The sequence below is a fragment of the Zootermopsis nevadensis genome, unplaced genomic scaffold (genome assembly GCF_977971745.1).
Source record: "Zootermopsis nevadensis isolate Lab colony 2312 unplaced genomic scaffold, Znev_1.0 Znev_ptg000023l, whole genome shotgun sequence".
Taxonomy (NCBI): Eukaryota; Metazoa; Arthropoda; class Insecta; order Blattodea; family Termopsidae; genus Zootermopsis; species Zootermopsis nevadensis.
This window is the reverse complement of record NW_028259155.1, coordinates 9,067,516-9,090,995: the sequence shown is the minus strand read 5'-3', so window position 1 is coordinate 9,090,995 and position 23,480 is coordinate 9,067,516. Positions and strand designations below refer to the sequence as shown.

The window sequence follows — 23,480 nt, the reverse complement described above, 5'->3', positions numbered from 1 at the left end:
TTTTCTCGGACTGGGACCTGTTCATATACGTTCTTGGCAGATGATCCAGAAGTGGTTTGCCATTGCCTTCTTCTGTGTGTGAATGGAGTAATTGTTGGGATGCCACGGAAGAAAACTCCGTGTTGCCTAGACCACGGCCTTGTCCAACACAAGTTATAAATTCGAACCCGAGACCCCAGGATTACAAGGCCAGCGTTCTAACCGCTAGACCACCTCATTTTATTATTATTTAGTGTTCTGTCTGACGACAGGTCCATATGAACAGGATCCTTCCATCCTTTTCTCGGACTGGGACCTGTTCATATACGTTCTTGGCAGATGATCCAGAAGTGGTTTGCCATTGCCTTCTTCTGTGTGTGAATGGAGTAATTGTTGGGATGCCACGGAGGAAAACTCCGTGTTGCCTAGACCTCGGCCTTGCCCAACACATGTTATAAATTCGGGCACCGCCGGGAATCGAACCCGAGACCCCAGGATTACAAGGCCAGCGTTCTAACCGCTAGACCACCTCATCTTATTATTATTTAGTGTTCTGTCTGACGACAGGTCCATATGAACAGGATCCTTCCATCCTTTTCTCGGACTGGGACCTGTTCATATACGTTCTTGGCAGATGATCCAGAAGTGGTCTACAATGAATAAGCAATTAAGAAATCGGTTCTTGTCGGGAAAACACAAACTCATCTTCAAGAATGTTCCGGCCTTACTCCATCGGTAATATCATCTGTCAATATATCGTCTTCCTGAAGGGCAGTAATTTGAAACAGCTTTTGATAACTGTTAATCTGGAACATTCTCTAGACAATTTGTCAAAATTAATTGTAAACGAAGATGGCTGTCTTCCGGGTTGTTGCGCCGTGTAGTCTGGTTGATGTTAACCAACGTTTCAGAGGTCATACTGCCTCCGTCATCAGGGCGATCAGACTACAGCCATCTTCAGACTCACCGTCGTGAAAACCTCAAATCCTACATGAATTGTAACCGTTCGGAAAACAATTAAGAATAAAAATCAGGCCGTCAGAGAACAAATTCATCTTCGAATTTAAGAAGTGTAAACTGTAGCATCGCCTCGTGTCTTACGCTCGAAGGGACTCGACGTGCAGCCTCCCGGGGCAAATACGCCGTTCGTTTCGTAATGACAACACAGAATCATCACGCAATTTCGAGTTTGTTTTGCTTGCACCAGCAACATCAGCGAAACGTCGGTCCGTATGTCTGGCTCCTTCGCCCATTGCTTTCTTCATACGACACTTCGGATTCCTCGGATTTTACAGCGTTCGATGGTAAGACGATTAGTCGATAACAAAAAGAGTCGAAGTCAGAATCGGCGATCACTGGGCCGAGACATCCGGGGATACGACGCAGGGGCGCCAACCACTGAAAGCTGCCAAAACGTCCCCTCGCCCTTGACTAGACGCTCTGCCGTAGAGAGGAATATAAACGGCTTCCGGGAGACCGCAACGACGTATGAAGATCGCGTTCCTCGCGGAGTCCTTAGAAGTTACAGACTCACTGACCGCGAAATGTAAACAACGATTAGCTTCCAACTTCCTCTTGGTGTGGGGGTCGAGGAGACCCAGGAAGGCGCTCGCGTGAAGACCTCAGAGCGAACAGACAGACGACAATCACGAAATCTCTAACTGTTTATGTAAACGGATCGCACGCGCGAGCACTGTAATTAAATGATAATTACAGCGGTAATGGCAACGCCAACGGACGATGAGAACTCGGGGGGTCTCCAGCAGAACGTGTTCGTTGCTGTTTCTTACGCAGTTAAAATCTTTCGCCTTCGAGACGCCTGCCTGGAAATGCCAACGTCCACGTTGGAATATAAAACACTTCATTTTACGTGACATTTCCAAAAAATTAGGCGAAGATCAGAGATTGCGTGTGTTTCGGATGACAGAATGACGGAGGCTCAGGTGGGTGGGACGTGTAGCACGCATGGAGTGACGACAAACAGCTTCCACATTGTGTTTTGATGTAGAGTGCCCAGTGACGCGACCGTGCGCGTAGACAGCACTAACTAACAAACAAACAAACAAACAAGGAGTTCACTTCGAGGCCCCGAGACCCGCAATTAATTTTGAACGCACATAAAACCAAGTTGGCAGGTCAGGCCATAATTAAATAACGAGGCGTTGTTTACATCGACCTAATGAGGCTAATAAATTCTAATTATCAGCGCTTGTTGCTTCGAGTCTCAAAACATCCATTGTGTGTCCCCTTTCACTCAGGAGCCGGGGGAGAGCCCCACGCCCGCCTTTCTCCGCGTCGAGACATTCAGGAAAATGCGCGCTCTCCGCTTAAGGGGAGACGCCTTTCACAATAAACGTCTTCCGGACGCGTCGCCGAGCTGGATTCGAACACGCGATCCCAGACAATGCACGCGGCTGCCAAACTAACAAACAAACTAACTAGGTTGAACGTCAGAGAGACCGTCCCTCGGGATCCCTCGAACTGCAAATCGTCTCTTAATCGCTTTCTGCATTCTCCATCAAAATTTCGTTCGCAATTCCTGTCTCCCCCTTGCGAGTTAAATGCCAACGAACACCACGTGACCTCGAGGGTGTCCGTCCGCTCAGTTCGACGAAGAATCGACCAAATTCTGCGGACGGCGCGAAGACCGGGGGAGGGCGGAAGGCGAATCGAGAGGAATGCGTGCCTTTGGGCAGTGGGGGGAGGGGCTTCGCGACGTGTGTTGCGTGTCACACATGCTGCTCGCGGCTCATTGGATGGCGTCGATCCGGTGGGAGGGGATTAGCAAACATGTCACTCCCAGACGCGAGGGCCTCCTCCAGCTCTTCGCGAATTAACACGCCCCGCGGGGGCACACCGCCGCGTGTCTGTCGGCCATTTTAACACAGCCCCCCCCCCCCCCCGTAGCACAAGATCCAGATTGAGGGAATCGGACGATGTATCAGAACTGCCGAAACAATTTCACGACAGATGACCCACAGGACGGCAACATTTCCGAGTAAAATTCCCCAAGGTTTGCCAGCAAACTCGTGAAGTAGAGGGGTTAAGGCGGCGAGAGCCTTCTCTGATTCCACGACTCTGAGGACGCAGTGAATGAGCCTCACTCAGTTGATGGAGCGTCGCTTAACAACCAAACACGGAACTGGAAAAATACGGAAGAAACTTCGGCCACTTCCTTCCCAGTCCTCACCGGTTCACTGCATTCGGAATAATCGCCTCGTCGACTCAAGGCGCCCGCGAGCCTCAAACTGTCTTCACCGGGATTCGAACACAGAACAGTGAGGTTTTCGTCTTTTCAGAATCTCCTCTTCGAAGCTAAAAAATTCTGCCTTCTTCGCGACTGGAATTCGAGTTTTGGCCTTCCTGAAATCCTGTCCTCGTCACCCCGGTCTCGCTCTAAAAGAGCCAATAATTTCAGATTTACGCGTAAGATGATTCAGCATCTCGCCTCATTCGCACTGATTCATAACTACAAGCTCATTGTGGGGTCCAGACCCTGGCCGGGGGGGGGGGCACTGCAGGGGGGTTAAGATTTCAGATACGGCGCAGTCACTGTCTTAGAAATAAACGGAGTGTCGTAACAAAAACATTCTGATTTATAAACAAAGTAAGACTCTTTGGGTCGCCATGGCAACGGAGTATTAGGTTACCTGGTCCATTGTCTGGTCCTTACTGAAAACGAGAGACCCTACGTTTCTAAGCCGTGAATCTCATCGCCGCCACCACAGAAGTTCGCCTGGGACGCGGGTCCACTCCAAACCCCAAATTCCAAATTCCGGCGCCTGGCGTCGGCGTCCTTCAACGACGCTCGCGTTAAGGAACGTGACAGAAACATGAAAGGTAAAAGGAACTTGGGAGCCGGCTGCCACGGATTCTTGGGCGAGAACGTCAAAATATCTCGCAAAGAATTCCGTGGCTTAGAGACGCGTCTCGCGAGCTTCGTGCCCGTCTCTTTGGGAGCTGTTAAGGCGGCCGACCATTGTTCATCGGCGGGTTGAAGGTAAACGCGAGACGAGGGGGGCCTTCTCATTGTTGCCTGGGCCTTATCAAAACAAGACACCTGCGCGCTCCGTCGCGAGGGCTAACCTAACCTAAATGGTCCACGGTCCTTCTGACTCCTTCCCCTTGTACCTGGTCGATAAGGAGACGAGAATCTCCCTTTGTCGTGTGGTCCATTGTCTGGCCGCTGGAAATAACTCGCTCGGCAACATGTAAACGTCTCATTTGCTGCCGAGGAACCCGCCTTTAACTTCGTACAATGCCTGTTTACGCGGTGTTCCTGTGTGGGCTGGCTGTTGACTGAAGAATGGAAAAGCGCGCCCTGAAGAAGGACACGAAGACCGCTGTCGACTCACATGCGTTTGGATTTGAAACCTACTGGAACTGCGAACCACACCTGCGACCATCAGTCTCGCCAATGAACAAACGCAAATTCTCAAAACCACGAGTTAAATGTAAGGCCAACTCGTGTTATCACATTCCTTTTCTGCTGTATTTATCTCTGTTCGACCCAAAACCGAACAGTTGGTGAAGACAGACTTAGAAATAAGTTCTTAAGCCACGCGAGGAAAGGCGAGGCGCTGGGTCTCCGCGAAGACGCGTTTGAACAAAGTGCCGCCAGATTTTGACGAGATCTGGCATGACCGTCATCCGCTGAGGTTCTACCTGCAGTGAGCTGGTACCAACATGGCGGCTGAGGCGGAACGAGCGACTTCCTAAGATCACGCTTACCTCTAAATATGACGTAAGAAAAGACGTTTCGGAACGAACTGCGACCGGAGGGCCTGTAGCCCCAGACAACGCCGGGGGCTCCTGTAATCTGATATCGAGCCGCTGTTGGGGCGGAGGCGTGGGGGTGGGGCAAGGGTCTCAGCTCCTGTGGCACTCCGCGCGCCACTTATGCCCCACTGAGACACACTAGGTCTTCGGGTTTACTCCCATCCTCAGATCTCGCCACTGAAGGACTTCGGATGACAGAATGGCAGTGGGTAAGGAACTGGAAAGGAGGTGGAAAGAAACACTACCCGGGTATTGTTTCTGGAGGGACTGAGGAAAACAACAAGAGACCGGTATCCGGTCTGAGATTTGAACCCACGACCACCTGAATATGAAGCCGGCGTGCTAAACACTCGGACGTTAAAACTTTTCAACAAATTCCACCAAGAACGCTGAGATGGGAATGAAACGTAGCACGAACGGGGAACAAGGCATTGCAGGTGACGGGCGTGAAACTATGGTGAGATGTGAGGTTCTCACGACGTCTCGCGTACGAAGATGTCTGGTAGAAGGTTACCGGCGTTTCGGAGGTCCTTGCTGCCTCCATCATCAGGGAGGGTATGAGGACAAAAAGACATGTCTGGAGCATCGGTAAGCTTCTACCAGACTGCGGAAGACGGCCATTTTAAAGACGTAAGGAGACTGATTTATGCAGTCTACGTCTCGTGGTGAAGCCAGAGGCCCCGACCGCTTACGAGGAGTCACTGCCTAGGCATTTAGGCTGGACAACAGATGTTTGATTCTCGGCAGGGACAAGTCGAGAGGAGCGTGAAGCTGGCCATCCGTCTCCAACGACCGCCGATGTCTAGAATGAGCGAGAGTTTCTGAGATTAAATGTCCTGGTCCGTCAGAATTTGCTGCGCGTTGCCTATCAGCTGGAGAAGCCCAGCGCCGAGCAAGGAGCGGCGGAACAACGAGGCAACACACGGAACATACGTCACGACCTGAAGCAGACCGACAATTGTGGCGAAGCACTGAACCGCGACCCAATTTCCGTTGTTTCTCAACCGACCGACAAACTCCGTCGCGTCTGTCCGCTTCGCGGCTGGGCCGTGCTACGGAGAGTCCTGAGGCCACCCCGGCGAAGGGTCTGACCTGTCTTCGGGATGCTCCGGGTTCAGATCTCGACTGATCTTGACAGGACTGCAGCGCGATTTTAAATTACGGATTTTTGAAAGGAAGCGGTCGTGGCCTAGACTAAAGGTACTACCCCAGCATCTGTAGTCTTTGCGGCTGGCGGCACAGTCGCCAGATGACCGCGAGCCTGCAGTCTGTTTGTGCCTTCAGCAACGGAGTTTTACGAATGCGCTCTGACATTTCTTCTCTTCAAGTCCTCCCCGATGGTCTTACGATACTACGTCTTTTGTTTTTGAAATTTTTTTCTCTCGAAAGGCTTAAAAACTGAAAAGTCAACGCATTTCGTAAAATGGATCTTCCTTCGTGATCGGACAGAGAGCGGAGGACACGCCTGTTCTGTCGATAGATCCAGAGGAAGGAAATTGCCCGATCTACCGGATCCGACAGAATTCCCCCTCCCCTCCTACCTGAAGATGAAACAAGATCCATCCGACGAAACGTAGAGCTTATTATTTTTGACAAGGTTCGCCAGACTGTCTCTCTCCACCTAAAACAAATGGAGAAAATCTGAACGCCCGACAGAAATATGACAGCTTTCTGTTCCTGCCTAAGTCTTACTGGCGTCGACTTCATTAACCAAAGGTGAATTTTACATCGTCGTCGCACATTTGAGCCGTCGGGCTCTTACACTGGACCTCCCTGCCCGCCTCTTCTATCCATTCACTTGTTGACATATTCAGCAAGAACAGATTTTTGAACGCGTTCGCGAAAAAAAAAAATAATTTGCAATCAAACCCACCCAGCGTTCCTTCAGTTAGACGCGTCGTCATAGTTTGTGCCAGTACGAATTACGAATTTAGAGAAGTTGAGGTTAGGTTCGTTCTTCTTAAGCAGACTCGATCCCGTCGCCGACAGATTTCGCAAATTTTCTCAGCAGAAAAGAAAGTTGGGGTTATTAATAAAACAGCCACGACCTATTCTTTACAAATCTTTCTCGATTATAATTCATAATCACCCTTCCAACCCGCGCTTATAACATAACCAAAGCACTGAGAACGGCGAAAAAGCCAACACATTGAAAGATTTAATAACTATGCAGTTGAGGAAGCATCGTTAAAAGAGCATGAACTAAGAGGACACTAAGCTATTGAAAACAAAAATATCCGATACAGTGATGTTAGGTTCTGCTTTCCACTTCTAAAAGGAAAAAGAATTTTTCCTTTAGTTTTGAGAGTTATTTTACGCAAACAGCTTCTCAATTAGCCCCAGACAGCCAAGATAAACGAAAAGAGCTTAAGAAAGGAAAATAAGTGTCTGACAGACGTGACATGTCACTTCCCTGGCAGCTGTTAGGAGCGTCCTCACAGACAGACGCAGAGAAAGCGTGCCACGGTGACCCGAATCGAAAACAGCATAACTCAGCGGCAGTGGAGTGAATTAATATTGTTCGAAATTAACGTCGTTCCAGGCGATTGTCGAGCGAGCACGCGGTGTGACGTCGAGAGAACTTCGCTTCGAAGCCTCGCGCAAACGGCGAGCAAATTCTCTCGGGATGTGAGGCAGAGGCCCTCGTGGATAATCGGTGGTACTCGTCCGCACTAGTTCGGAGGCAGAGACCATTCGCAGTACCGGAGGGAAGTTCTCCTTTTTCTCGCTTTCGAATAAGTCTTAAGAAAAGTTCCATTTTCATATCAACATTTTTGATAGGACAGCTTCATATAAGGGACCTTGTACCACGAAGTCTTACGAACTTAATCTCTTCTAGAATCCAATTTCCATCTGCCAGTGTCGTTCAGAATCACTTCAAATTCGCGTTTCCACAGGATTCGTTCGTGGTCCTTCCAGCACAAATCTGTCCTCTGTGGCATATAGTGCATGCTGTCTAGACCAGTGGTATTCAACCATTTTTGGTCGCGTACCCCTGGGTCCTGGGTCCTGGGGTCTCGGGTTCGATTCCTGGCGGTGCCCGAATTTATAACTTGTGTTGGGCAAGGCCGTGGTCCAGGCAACACGGAGTTTTCCTCCGTGGCATCCCAACAATTACTCCATTCACACACAGAAGAAGGCAATGGCAAACCACTTCTGGATCATCTGCCAAGAACGTATATGAACAGGTCCCAGTCCGAGAAAAAGATTTAAGGATCCTGTTCATATGGACCTGTCGTCAGACAGAACACTATAAATAAATAACCCCCGGATATAATTTCTCTTAAACTTTGCACCCCCAAAGTTATTGGTGTATAATTCAAGTTATACGTAGTATATAATCTACATCTAAAATAAATTAAATAAATTACATTACTGATTATTCAGTGTTTATCATAAAATAATATTTTTTTTTAAATTTCACGTAAACCCTAAGATGTCGTCGCGTACCCCAGGTTGAACACCACTGGTCTACACCAATGTCCAAGACTAGTAGCAGGCTTGCCAACAGCTAAACACATAATTCGCTCTTGATATTTTTAGAAAGGTAAAAACACGGAGGATTGTAGAAGTGTTCCCACAGTTTATAACGGAGTAGAGGCCTTCAGTTTTAAATTTGTATTAGATATAGGAAAAAATGTTTCATTGAACCTGCCCACGATATCGACTGGCCGCTAGCATATTTCAAACGCTGATAAATATATGTTTAGGGCAATCTGCTGAACAGCTTAGCAACTAGCGGCTCATCTTGGCAGGTCACGTGCTACAAAGTTAGAGTAAGACGCACAGAACACATTTCTTATCGTAATATCCCTCTTCGTTAGCAACAAAAGAGACCTCACCACAAAAATGTTTTCGCTGAAGCTGTCCGTCCGTCCCAGGTTAGGCCTGTCACTTACGGGAAATGTGTTGCATTCAAAGGCGAAGACATTATGTATGTACCCGCTGAAAGGAAAAAAAAATTCTCTAGTGACTGCAGACCACAAGATACGTCGGTAAACATTATCGAAACAAGTAAACGTATCGTATCGGCTTTGGTGACGAGGCTGGGGGCAAGACGGGACTAAGGCACGTCCTACTTCGGTGTGAAGGATAAAATGTTCTCTCACTGAAGATGGTTGTAGCGCCGTGTAGACTGATAGAAGTTCACCGACGTTTCAGAGGTACTTACTACCAGAGTACACGGCGTAACAAACCAGAAGACAGCCATCTTCACATTCGCCTGTTCACTGTCTTCTTCAGTAACGTCTAACTGGGAGCATGATGCAACGATCAGCGTGGCGGTGATTTCTGTCGACACACGCAGCATCCGAAATGAAACGTCCATACAGCTGGCGTCAGAACGACAGTGACTTCAGGTTGAATTTCGTCTTCTAAATTCTTGTCTGTCTCAATGCAATCGAGTTTTAACCAGAAGTTTCTCAGTTTCCTTGAAGAAAGGACCGACGTCTTGTCCTCGTTACTAAGGACAGACCTCACGAAGTACACATGTCCTTGAGCCTTGCGGTTTAAGCCCATTGATCGTGACTTAGGCGCTTAATTCACGGAGGTGGAAGGAGGCATTGAGAAGCCTCCGCGGTGGAGGGATGACATCTGAGCTTTGTTCTGAAAGTGAGACGCTACTCTGTCAACAAGAGATCCCACAAATGCAAAGACAACAGTCTGAATTTGCCATCTCATTCTTGGTCTGTGTGTGTATGTATTGCACTCAATGCGGACTACCAAAATATTTTGTTAATGGTACTTTCAAAACCGTTCCTCGGGAGACAGCTTCTGCCACAGAAGAGCCAAAGCGTCTACCTGAAAACCCAACACAATGACCCATTGTAGTAATTGGTAGGTCCACGGTCCGGTGTTTTCTTTTGAAGAGATCAACATCGAGTCTGACTGACTTTCCGGAGAACTGGAAGTTTCAAAAACGAAGCTAAACGCTACTGCTGCACGAGGGGAAGCCACCGAGGCCGCGGCGGATCGAGCCCAGCTTCCGGTCGACGCACAAAACGCACTCGCGTTTTCAAGGTCATCGCCGCTTTCCACAGTTCCTGCACGCCACTGCCAACACAGTGCCTAAAGTAGGCCGCGGTCACTTCCCCTCGACTCGATGCCCCACGTTCTTCCCGGTTACTGAAGGGAACTTCCGGCGTCCGTCCGTTCGAGTTAAGGAATAGCCCTGATGAGACACTATCAGCGTCAACAGTTGTACCCGGGACTCGTACCAATTCAGTACTTGGGTTACGATTCGCGGTTAAGAGCTTGAAATTTACTGAAGCCCTCATAATGACACGAACGTCTATGCACGGGCACAGACTTTAAGAACTTTTGGACTTGTTCGTAAGTTTCTCATGCAAGAGAGGACGGTCCTGAGATGCTGGAGGAATACGTCGTCACTCTGTAACATTTGACAGCCACGACAGCATCGAAATTAATAATAATTATACAGTAATCGTTTGTTTGTTTATTTAAAGATAATTCACGACCTTGAGTCACACCCGTACTGAGAATCTACAGCTTTATCAGTAATCTAAACAAAAAGCAGGAAACACAGTTTTTCCACGGTTGTAAGGTCAGTGTACACGCCATTAGCAATCAGTTCAACGCAGGCTGCGTCTTTGCGTCAATGCACAAATTTTCAGTCCTGTATTGAGCAGCTTTCTGAACCAAGAGATTCTGTCGGTCCCTTAATAATCGTGGGGGTACAAGAAACCAAAAAAGGGACCTGAAAATTATTACAGAGATTCGTTATTTTGTGTGGTAGAATAACGTTTCATTTTCTGACGAAGCCGGATTTCAAATAACCCCCGCAAAGCGCCCAATGACACGCGCACACGATTAAAAGTGTTGAATAGAGCTCAGGTTTCACCGACGTCTTCCCACCAGAATCACCGCGCTTTGTTATCTCGTCGTCCGGACCCGTTCCCTTCCCGTCGACCCAGTCTCGCTCGCCGTCTCTCTCCGATCACCGAGGTTCTTTGAGGAATGTGACGTTATCGCAGTGTGGCCACTTCCTGTCAGGAACTGTAATTACCGTCTGTAAACATTTGCACACAGAGAGCAAACTCCACACGCAGCCATGACGAAATACTTGCATAAATCAGTTCTTGAGAACTTCACAACATCCGTCGCTTCGGTACTTACCCCTGTCGACGCGAAACACTGGGGACAGGCGAGAGCACATGCCCGAGGACCGCGTCTGGTTTTCCCCCAGTCGCAGCAAATATCAGCGACCATCACTCCGGGACGACGAAAAAATTGTGCACGGATTGGAGCAAAGTTTCGAGAAGCTAAGAGCCGTTTTCATAATATCCAGCCTATGGACCCTATCCTAAGCCAGATGAACCCAATCCATACCCCCACATTCAGTTTCTTCAACAACCACGCGAAGGTCTTCCAAGGGGTATCTTTCCTTCAGTTTTCGCGACTGAAGTTTCGTAAGAATTTAGGCTATCTCCCCTCCCTGCTTGTTACGTTCCCAGCCAATCCGACCCTTCATTCGATCATCCTAATTAACATAATCCTGTGGTAATTAATTTCGTCCGTTGCTTACGTCGCTCTAAAAAAATCCGTCCAAGTCCAACATTTCGTGAGCTGCTGTGAGCAGACTTCAAGCTGGAGGACCACCCCTCCTCGGCTGTCCGTGATTGCCTATTCAATGCATTCGCTGCTACCCGATGCCCGATACAATGCAATGGAGGAGATGAAAGTGTATTCTCAGAATAACAAAGCAGTCGAACCCCTGTCATGGGGGCCGAGGCCAGGATTACAGTGTTTCAGCATTTAGCCGATACAGGTATAATTATACGAGCTTCTATGAGGTACAGCGCAGCATCCCCACGACAGAAAACGTTAAGGGCTGGCATCCCATCCTCTTGACTCTCGAATCTATTAAAAATTCCGCCCTCAGCCTCAAATTATAGGGTTCTCCCCCAGCCGAACCGAGTCCACCTCTATTGTTTGCAAATCCATCATTCATTCAAGCGCCATTCTGGAAGGCGCAGAGCCACGAACGAAACCTGACGATGCCTGGGACGTCACGACTAAACTTCCGTGAAACGTCGGGGCACAGGGCAGAGGAACGTAACTTTATGACACGCGAGACAATGCCCATTGTAAGAAGAATCGGCGTCGTCTTATTCGCTGGCGGTTCAGCGAAGTTCGTCTGCTGTTCGAGGAATCCGACTTCACACGGAAGGAAGACGGCTTTCAGAATAGAATTCTTCAGATGTGAAAGACGGAACCAGAGGCTTTTCGCCAGGTCACAATTTCCTCCCGAAACAATCGACTGCCTCTTCGCACTGAATTGCAGACACCGTCCATCAAACAGCCTCTGACGTCGTTGTGGCAATGATAAGAGGGCTGGAGCCCGAAGCTGACTAGCCTCAACCTCCACGCCCCTCGGACGCCAGGGTAAAGTTCCTCTTCGATCCGTGACACTTCTTCCGTTCAGGTGCAATGGAATTTACGGTCCCCTCCGGATGTCATGTTTATGCAGTGTATCTCCTGGCCGCTGAGGTCACTCAGTGCGACCACGCGCATTCGCTGCGCTGTCGGGAGTTCCTTGCACACGCTGATTTATCTGTGATGAACTGCAGCTGACGGTCTCCTCAACTTCTCTTGGCGACGATGTATCAATTGCAGTTGAACCGAAGCCTCAACGCCTTTACCACACATTCACATATGACGTCATGTCATGACGTAACATATGTAGTGGTGACGTAATGAAGAGACTCGCTCAGCTAGCTGCGCTGAAAATGTCTTAGAAAAACCCTTACTGGGGTTTAAAGGCACGAACCTAAAATCAACTGAGCTTCTACGCGCCCCTTCAAAATATACCACAACGTGACATTTTAATCTCGACACCAAATATTTTGTCGTGAGATTAAAGTTTTGAAAGCGGGAAAATGTGACATTCTGTATTTTATTTCAGTTTTTGACCACCGTGGCGCTGTAGTGCTGGTAAACTGTGAAAAAACCAAACATGTCGTAAATCGTTTTATGCATTGCCCAGCAACAAACGGCGCGAACTAGGGATTTTGCTCTGGAGACTGCGCAGAAGGTAGAATCGGCTTCTTCGCAACGAATCTCGGTCGATAACAATAACCAATACGACAGTACAGCGCCCCGTGAAGGGTGCCACCGCGGTGAGACGTAGAACTACAAATAAAGCCTCAGGTTCCGGCCGTCCTATCAGCAGGGAAACATTCCATTGAGAGGAGATGATTCCTCGGGGGCAGCCCACTCTCTGGATGCGCTGACAAAGGTAAACGTCACTCTCAAAAGGATCAGCGGGTGACATTTCGGCTGTAATTCGGTTTTAAAGTGACTTCTTTAATTATTCTTAGTGACAGTGGTTGGGATCGAACCGGAGACCTTTTGAATGACGGGCTAATACGCTAAACTACCCTGGACCACCCGGGTGACTCTAGAAGTCTATTTCTGTTACCCACCACATTCCAAATCCGACAGAACAGCGAGAATGTGACTGAAGTCGACCAAGATACGAGCGAACAGATGAAGAAAATTCAAATACATTCGCTGTCCATGAGGTTACTACGGCTAGTAATTATCAGAGATTTGTTTTTTCGCTGACAAGGGGTACATAGAGCTTTCGACTCACTTCGTACGGATTCCAGGCCCAAACGACACGTCGTCCTGAATACAGGAGCCAGTGACATTGACTGTTATGGGTCAGGACACCGACGTCAACATATTCGTCAGGCGGTGGGCATTAAGTGACGATGCTCCTACCTGGTACAGGAGTACCCACGGGCTGACCGTCGAGGGAATTCTCACCCGCGACGCTGGCCGAAGATTCTCACATCTGCAATGAAGAAAACCGGGGGTTTAGACCGGACCCTCGTTCAGTTGGACGCAATTGAAATACATTTTTAAAATTCAGTTTAACATCACACTTTCATTACGACTTAAACACAAAGTTAAGTTACGCATGTTCATCTCATCTCACACCCCTTGAGTAAATCTGCCAAAGATCATGGATGGGGGAACGGGGGCAGAAACTATGAAGTGAATTATCTTTTTAGTTTTCCGTTGCCTGGTTCTTCCTTTTTAAATTATCTGTACCAATCCATGGCAGTTCGCGTAAGAATCGAAAGCTAATCACAACACAGATGGGTTTGTAAACGGTGGTGCGCGTTCGTTGGTTTAACATTCTGCAAGTGTAGGGCATCGTGACAACGCTACGGAACTGTTCAGCTCCACGGCAGCATCCAGTTATTTTCCGCTCCGTGGACATCCGGTGGCAGTGACACTTCGACTTCCGGGATGACAGTCCGTTCATTCGGGTACACGTAACGGGAGTCGCGGTGTCTCCGAGAAGTTCGGGCTTCGGCCCCGCGAGAGGCGTGACTGATGGATGTGGCTTCAGGTTCGTCGTCTCCTTTCACGAAATGTTACCTCGGAAACTACGAATCTCTAACTCTGAGACAAGGTCCATGCAAACTAAGATTCTAGGAGGGAAATCGAACTCAGAGCCCGAGGCGGCGCGAGTATCGAATAAAACTACCACCTGGATCGACGTGACCGAAATTCTCAGCAGACAATTTGCTTGTCCAAGGGCATGGCCACAAACATTGGCTGAAATTAACAAATTTCATTCCAACAGCGAAAAGAACTGCGAAATACTGAGTTGGGATATTTATACGTTTTTTTTTCCACACATCACACTTATATTTAATACTAAGTGTCCAGACAAAATTATTCACGTTTGTCTCCTGTCGTGGGATACTGCACGACGTTTAATCAAATTATTTAATCTGATTTAGAAGCGAGAATACTAAGACCCTCTAATTTGGTTACAAATCAAAAAATCAATTTCATGTCTGAGGACACTTTTCCAAAATCTGAGTACTTAGCACCAAAAAAAATAAAAAAATTATTATCATATTAACCCATTCACCTATTGTCGGTAATACCGTACAGTGGATCATAAAATGGATCACTTGATTCAACAAGAAAATATTTTACCTTCTTCAAAGCAGCCAGACAATTTCCTTAGCCTCTCTAATCACGAGAATAAAAATTACATTTTCAGATTCTCCATTTTTCGCGTTTTCACGTGGCACGTGGGACAAAACAGACTTCGAAGGACATCGCACGAAGCAGTCGCCGATCTGTCCACTGTTCACTTCGTCTTCGGCGTAATTTTCAATCCCTACCGTCGTCCAGAAACATTTGAACCTGGTCGCAGTCTCAAACTATTTAATACAATGACCAACTAAATGCTGTCTCCTGACGAGGCGTGATCACTCGATTAGTTATGACGTCTCCTTCCAGATCAGTTTCTTTACTCGCGTCTGAATAATCATAACCAAAATTATCATCACGCCTCCGTCTGGTCCTTATAAAATCATGCATACAAACAACTGTTTACACTTGAAAAATCACCAATTCCAAACGCGTTTCGACCTCAAGAGGTCATCATCAGTGGAAAAACAAATTAATTCATATAATATAATTCAAAAGACTGTGGTTTTCTACAGAGCATAAAAGGTGTGTACTTTACAAAACCTCACTGGACGATAATTGCAAAGGAGTTGGTGTACTAAATTGAGTACTTAGCTTCTATGTCCGGTGGTCTGATTGCCGTAGACTGCACGGGATGCAAGGTTTTTTTATGATTCTGGCCCTTGGTTTCCCAAAATGAGTGATTCCGTTGACATCTCTTCCGAAAAAGAACTGAGTATTGGCTATGTCTTTTCGTGCTTCACGTCTAACCCACCGAAGTCATTCAAATCACCACAAAACCACGTCCGTTCTGAACACATTTAAAAAAAGAAAGAGTTGACGTTGACAAAGCGAAAAAAGGGAATTCTGTCGCGTGTCCAAATAACGCGCACGGGTCAATTTAAATCCGTAGCTGTCAGTTCCGGGGTTCGAGCTGCCGCAAGCAGAGCACTGACAGATCCGTCGAGAGAGACGGAGTTACTGTACACCGCGATTGGCCGTCGGAACGAAGAGACGGGTTCCTATTGGCTGTGTGTGACGTCACATCCCCTTGCGGCCGCATGGGGAGATGGAACCCGGCTTCCACAGGTATTTCAAAAGTAGTCCAATAAGAACAGGTGTTATTGTTGCAGCGAAGCTGGGTCTACGTGGACGCCGTCGCAGACAGACGTGCGTGCGTGCGTGTTTTGTGTGTGTGTGTGTGTGTCAGTCTAAGCAAGAAGCATCAGGAGAAGAAGGCGGCTGAGCGGCTGTGTCGCTCAGAGGCGGAATGGCTGATTTCCACGAGGTAAGTCGTCGTCGTCTTCTCACAGCGGATGTGGATTCTCCAAGTGCGTTCGTTGAAAAGTCAAGTTTTCGGGAACCCAAGGCGAAATGTGTTTCTCAGATTCCTTTAAATGACTTCTCCGACTGTTCTACTTAAACGTTACACCCCCTCACACATCACATGGCACCCGCGTGAGACGATGCCTCTTGTTCTGCGACATTCCAAGGTACCGGTTCTCCCTCATCTGGGTTCTCGCGCCGTGTAGTCTGGAATAACTTTTCCGAAGTTTCAGAAGTGCTTCCTGCTTCAATCATCGCCATGATGATGGAGGCAGCAAGTTCCTCTAAGCCGTCGGTAATCTTCTACAACCCAGAATACAGCGGTCTTGTCGCCGTGAGAATTTCAAATCCTTCTCCGTATTTATTTCTCAATGTGACAGCTAAGAAAACCAAGAAAAAGCTTTCATGAAATTGTTTGGAAGTCAAAATTGCTTTTATCATGGTGTAAAAATGACACGTTATAATTTCTCTCTGCTTTTAAAACGTTCCGTCTTCATTGACACAGTACAGACTTCATACTGACCGTCAGAGAAATCTTATTCTTTTTCGGTTGTGTCGCCTTATTATTCTGTGTGTACGGATTACCTGAGGAAAATATCAATCCATCTTTCCATACGAAGTGCATTTAACTAGAAATCTCTTAAACAAACTACATTCTTCCATCGGATTTCCAGAAACAAAATGACGCGTAACGAATGCAAATGCTACTTTATTTGTCGGATTGGTACATGGCTCGTTCTGTACCGATTTCGTGGAAGTCTTCCTGGAAGTGAACGCTCTTTTCTTCTCAAGCAAACGACGCTGATCCGATATTTTAAGGGGCGTAATTATTCTGTATCCTCGGAAGAAAATTTAAATTCCGAAGCAAGTCACAGTTGGTCCAAAGCCCCGAACAACAATTCTTCCACAACGTCCTAGCTAACCACGAGGTAAAAACAGACTTTCGACAGGCAACGTCCAGACGACGTTTCTACTTCATCTCGGTCGCCAGCAATTGCTCTAGTTTAAACTTCTACATGAAGGCAAAGTTGCGTGTCGGCGAAAATACGTAATAAATTACTGATAGGAATGACACAATAACACAGACTGCATTAATTCCTTTGCCTGAGTAATACCCAGGAATTCGTCCTTCAAAAACTCCAAGAAAACGCGAAGACACGTTAAATAAGACACAAAGAGTCTTTACTGTAACCTCATTTCCCTGCTTTAAAATCAGGCCCTTACAGTGTCCAATCAGAACATTCGCGAGCTTGAATGTGGATCGTAAGAATTATGAAGCCTCGAGATGTCTCAATTTTCCTATGAGTTAAATGTAAAAGTGCCCATGCCCTATGAAGACACGCCTACTTGTTGAACAGTTTGGTGCATTTGTCGTATATTCCGTTCAACAATTGAACTTATCAGCTTCATAACTGCTCCTTTCATAAACACGTTTCGCGTGGGATTTTTCTTAATTCTTCGCAACCTGTGGCTGGTTTTTCTTTTTGCGAACGTTGTCATGGGCCTTTGGGGTTCCATAGAAGCGAGTGATCTCTAAACTTCACAGTCTCTGAAACTGTTAAGCCGTGGCTCAAACCAGAGGGCGGTCGCTTCGTCACGGTGAAAGGGCCCCGGGGGTCTTCATTTTGGGCGGTACAGGACTTGACAGTAATTTCTCAGGACCGCAAATGATCCGATTTTGAGACTGCTAGAAGCCAGTCAGGCTTTTTCTGTTCCCTGTGTAGACACGTCATTATTTTCATAACAATCAGCTTATGCCAATAATTATGGGAGCAACTGGGACTGTCTCCAAGTCACTCGGAAAATATCTGGCCAACATTCCGGGCGAACACGACATCAGGGAACTTCAGAAAACAGCCATTTTGGGGTCTTCATACATTTTTCGAAAGTAAAATATATAAAAATGCCTCACGCGAAATCTGTTTATTGCGTGTAACACGTATTAAAAGCAAAATGTATTTCGGAAACAGCTGCTGCACTATGTACCTCAGGGACAAGGTTTTATCTCGGGTACATAGAAGTAAATACCCTATAAAATGGTGAATAGATAGAATAATAATAATAAAATAATATTAATAATAATAAGATTAAGAATAAATGAAATCGGTCGGCCGTCCAACACCACCTCGCCACACCTGGGACCGTGGGCACGCAGCGAATCGGCCTGTCTCCCGCCCGTCCGAGCTCAGTGGCCTTCTTCTGCAAGCAGCCCACATCGGAATGTAATTAGAATATAAGCCTTTATCGTCGCAAGTGCTTTCCGATCAAACGTGAGGGGCAAAGTCTAGTTGCTGTGCAGTTTCTCAGAGGCAATCTTTGGCAAAATCTACCACAAGTCACGCGTCACACCCGTGCGTGTCTCGGGTCGCTGGAAACGTGTGGCAGGAACACTCACGTGTAGAAGCTGATGGTCGCAGATGCAGAAAGCCACGATGCAATTGGGAAACAGCGAGATAAAATCACATTGAGACAGACTCCGTCGAGAAAAGTGCTTTTTTATGAGCCGATAGTAGCTCAGCTAGCCAAAAAAAATTCCAGTATTTTATAGGGAATAAGATTCTTTACATACTGCACTCTGTCCTGAGCCAGATTAGTTCAATCAATACCTTCATGCCACATTTCTCAAGTTCAAACGCCAAATATTTCCGATACTTCAATGCCAATTGACCCCGTAACGGGATGATGTTCATTTTTATATTATTTATTAATTATTCAATATTACGGGGACAAATTATTATTCCTTAACACTTGCTCACCGGGATTCAAACTCAGGAAAGATGCTCTTTATGCCTGTAATCTCTTTCTTGAAACAAAGAATTTATGTCCTGCACTCCGTTCTTCTCTGGTGATTAGATTCCGAACCACAGAAAGGCCCTAATCGGGACTTGAACTCAGAACACTTCGAAGCTTTGACCTCCTTGAGTGCCTAAAGTATCTGTGATTTTCCTCAGGCCCTCCACGAGAACGACACAAAAGCGGAACATTAGGGAGACCAGTGGTTGAAAAGAAACTCGATAATCAATTCGGCGTACTCAGTTTCCTCGCGTGGGGTTTGTCAGAACTCGTGGAACCAGGCGTCGTGCGTCGGCCGAAGACTTTTCGCGAAGGCTCGCGATGATGCATTGGCGTCAGAGATTCTGTGTTCCTGTGGAGGAGTGTAGTTAGGGTTTGGTGAACGTGTAGACTCAAAGAACAGAACGCGAAAGCGATCCGTGATAACTCTATACGAAAATGAGATCATTTACAACGCCAGCTTTCATTTGGGGGCGCTGAACGCCGACAAAGAACAGCTAATTACCAGCGCTTAAATCTCTACGGTCAGTTATGACAAGCACCCAATCACTCAGAACAATAATTTAGACTTTTGGATCACACATAATCACTGGCGTCGTCTCAAGTTATGAGATTAGGTTAATTGTCTGCGCGTGTGGCTATTAGAGGTGCCTTGCATCTGGGGGACTCTGATGGTGCGGGTCTTTTGACCCTATGGTACAGAGGCCTATGACCCCATATACTCGAATGTTCGGAGTCTGTTGAAATAAGTAGATCCCACGTCCAACTCAACCCGACAGGTTCAAATCGAGGCAAAATCTCTTCAAGGCGTCCTATAACCAAAGACAAGGCTTTCAAGGCTTTAAAAAATCTTACAGTTTCATTGTTTCACTCCCGTCCTGATCTTAAAATTTGTTTTCTGAAATAAATCGTTCGGGCTGGGACACGGGGCCTCTCGCCACAGCGCGGACAAGAGACGAGTGATTTTCTACCATTCATTATTAGTTACAATCGCCCAACTAACTCCATGGAGAAGCTACGTGTAGCTCAGCTGCTCTGGAAAATGTCCAAAGGCGCCAGCCACATCCTATCACTAATTTCCGTAAGATCAATTTTAATATTATACCAAGGTTTCCCGATTAGTCTCTTTTCTACACTTATTCAAACAAAAATCACGTATATATATATATATTTATAATTTTCTCGTTGCATGCTACATGTATAGCCTACCTCATACCTGACATCGTCCTCGACGACGTGGCCTACCGAATCAAAATGGCATTACCAGGTACACGGAAGACATGAAAAGTGTTCGAGAAATGTCACCAGGAAGTTAGGTTCAGAATCTAACCTAACCGGACATTCGGGTTTAAATTACCTTACGTAGCTACAAACCGGCACCAGTCCGGCCTCGTTAGCTCATACACAGTTTGAGTAATGGTCCGTTAAATTGTGGCACATTTCTCATGTTTCTTTAAAAGTTCCAAAACTAATGAATGTGGTGAACAATCACAGGACAACTGTTTTGTAGAGATCAATTTTATTTGTAAAATTTCCTCACATCACAATGAACTAAAATACCAAAAGTTATTAAAATATTCCTTATAGTTTAATGGCCAGGTGTAGCCGGAAATTAAAATATTGTGAAATTTACCTATACTTTGAAATATTGAAAATATTCATAACTTCTGAATGCTATGACATATTTTCCTGATGTTCTTTGTAAATGATAGCTATAAATGAACTTAATAACTAGTGCAAAAATGGAAAACTTTCAACCAAAAGTTTGAGACCTGTGGAAGGGGTGGTCTTAAATTTTTGGTTGACACTGTACGCGACGTCCCTCTTGATAACCTGACGGTCGCTCAGCTAGTCAATACATTCTTCGTCTTTTCTCAGAACCCGAAATTTTGTTAACCTATCTTACTCTCATGAAGCCAAAACGTGGTGGTGGGGGGGGGGGGGGTTGCCTTACGTTCTTACGGTGAACAGTTGCCAGCCGCCCTCCGGACCGCCGTCAGTTGAGAGCGACGGCCTATTCAGTCTCATTCCTTACGCCTCAATCACTGTCAGAATGATCATGTTCCTGCTTCCAGATGTGGCAAGACATTGAGACGGTCATCCTGGGTGTTGGGGGGCCAATGCACGCACCACACGTGTCAGACGGGATTGCAGAACCGACTTCCCCACTCTACTCAAGCAGAGGAACAAACAACATCCCGGCTACCGGCGGGAAACTCGAGGTGGACTGCGTGTTCCCTGCCACGTCTTGTTCTCCGGTAGAGCCGGGCTACTTCAACGACTCCGGCTGCAAACCTGGGGCAGGAGGCGACCAACAAGTACCCGTCGTGTCGCCCAACACGTTCTACCTGCCGTCGTCATCCGGGGAGGACGACCTGGGCTCGTGCAAACCAGAGCCGTCGTCCCTCTACTTCCCCCCTGTCTGCGGGAAGATCAAGTCGGAAGCGTCGACGGATCAGCTGTACCTGCATCGTCAGACTGTGGCCGGTTACTCGTACGCGTCAGTGTCGCAGACCTTTTGCCCGCCCTCCTACGGCGGACAGTCTCCTCAGATGTATCCCCCGAATGGCAGTGGCGGATCTCACATTCCTTTCGGACAAATCTCTCCACCGGCCACTCCGGAGACGTGCAGCACTTTCTACCATCACCCGCCAGGCTCGAGCTACGGCGACGTGTACCACAGCCGACACCCGCAGGTCACCCACTTCAAGATCCTCACACCCCCATCGTCTCCACATCTGACGGGACACTTACAGAACGCGGCGGGGCCGTTTCTGGGACCTCAGCCGCATCCCAGAAACCCCATACCACCCCCACTCCCACACGCAGCCGCCGCCGAGCAGACGGCCTCAGCCAAGCCGCGACGTCGGAGGAACTGGAGTAGGCGGAAAGTAATCGTGCACACGTGCTCGCAGCCTGGCTGCGGCAAGACGTACACGAAGTCGTCGCACCTCAAGGCTCACCTCCGCACGCACACGGGCGAGAAGCCGTACCAGTGCAGCTGGAAGGGCTGCGGTTGGAAGTTCGCGCGCTCGGACGAGCTGACTCGCCACTACCGCAAGCACACCGGCGACCGCCCGTTCCAGTGCCGCCTCTGCGAGAGGGCGTTCTCGCGCTCCGACCACCTGGCCCTCCACATGAAGCGCCACATGACGATGTAGCGGCACACGACGACCGCAGATACCAACAGAACTAGTCAGCAGGGCCAGCCAGCACCTTCTTGCATGTGGCAGTGACGCCTCTCTGATGTGCCATGTACAAATCTTGTAAATATCAGTCGATCTTGCCAGCGCTTGTACAAACATACATACATATTTGCATACTCTGTAGTGTAGTGTGTAGCCTCCATGCATTCTCTTTAAAATAAATGTATTTCATATTTTAAACGGTTAACCATCTCACGTCCAAAATCCAAATTCAGTTGCAGGTTTCACAAGTGGTTCTGGAGGTGGCATCGCCTTTCCAGGTCAGCAGACAGACGCCATCACCGTCTTCTTGTCTTAGGTCAGACGACATACACGCAAAACCTCGCTGAATTTCATTGAATAACTTGGAGCATAATCCTGTAAGACAGGGCTCCAAAATTGGCTTACAATTCAGCTGAATCGGTTGGAATATAAAATGATGGCTGTCTTCTGGCAGACGTTTCAGAAGTACTTGCTGTCTGTGATGATGGGAGCAGCAAGCACTTGTGAAACGTCGATGAACTTCTACCAGACTACGCGGCGCTGCAACCCTTAAGACAGGCCGTGATAACCTGAAATCCTTCCACTACAAAACAAACGTTCCAGCTTATTTTGTATAGCAGTGGCGTAGTAACAAGGATGTGTAGTTAATGAAATGTGGTTTGAGAGCGCTGTTCGTTTTATATTTGTTGGTCCTTTTGACTGCAGACAGCGGATGGCGGTAATCACTTATCGAGAGTCGACCTTGATGGACCTTCTATTAATCACAGTTGGAAAGAAACAAAAGTCAGTCGCACTTTTTTCTCGCTTGACGTAGAATAGACCCCACAGAAATGTGAGATGTTATCGGCGGACTCGACGCCTGTGCGACATTCCAGCGGTCCGCATATTTCAAGCCGTGAGCTGCAGCTTGTCTCATTTCAACAGCTGTGAACATCTCTCTTCCCAGCGCCAGAACACGGGCGACATCACCTCCAACCTGTCACCCGTTCCACCTTCGTTTGTTTTTATTATCCTCCTTCCTCTCACCACAAGATGTATCCCCGCACGACCAGTTCTAAAGCAGAGTGAACAACGCTTTGTAAATCTTTGATTACACGAATCCCAAAGCGGACGCATCGGGCGAATTCCTTTTTTATTTCTCTCTTACTAGTGAAGTAAAGTATCCGGCCTGGAACCGGTATGAGACGGCCCCTGTCCTCGTGTCGAGCGTCTTCCTCGCCCAGTTCTTATAACCCGCAGGATCGCCCTCGTCAACAGAGGGAGCTGACGGACCCTCGAGCCAGGAGCGCAGATCAGTTCCTCAAGACGTGGAAAACGGGCGGTGGTGGGCGAAACCGAATTAACGTTACCTGGCAACGAGCGTGACAAATGTACTTGAAAGAGAAAAATACACAACTCCGAAACATTCCTTGAAAGAGAAAACAACTTTTACACTGCAAGCCACGAATTAATACA

At 47.5% G+C, this 23,480-nt stretch overlaps 1 protein-coding gene and 1 long non-coding RNA gene across 6 annotated transcripts in view; one reads left to right on the top strand and one right to left on the bottom strand.

The window, feature by feature from the left end:
• The window catches only part of LOC147872908 (uncharacterized), a 297,959-nt gene that overhangs the window by 86,227 nt on the left and 188,252 nt on the right, over positions 1-23,480 (bottom strand). For 2 of the 5 annotated variants that reach the window (XR_015536700.1, XR_015536701.1), the window contains exon 4: positions 13,373-13,576. The exons of 1 other annotated variant lie outside the window; for it this stretch is intronic. This is a non-coding gene — a long non-coding RNA (uncharacterized LOC147872908). The remainder of the gene's footprint in view (positions 1-13,372; positions 13,577-23,480) is intronic. 2 more of the 5 variants (XR_015536702.1, XR_015536703.1) reach the window with 1 other exon arrangement.
• LOC110834865 (uncharacterized) lies at positions 15,837-22,223 on the top strand. Its single transcript, XM_022074478.2, has 2 exons — positions 15,837-16,006; positions 20,913-22,223. The coding sequence occupies exons 1-2, from the start codon at positions 15,989-15,991 to the stop codon at positions 21,996-21,998; spliced, it is 1,104 nt and encodes a 367-aa protein (XP_021930170.2). The 5' UTR covers positions 15,837-15,988; the 3' UTR covers positions 21,999-22,223.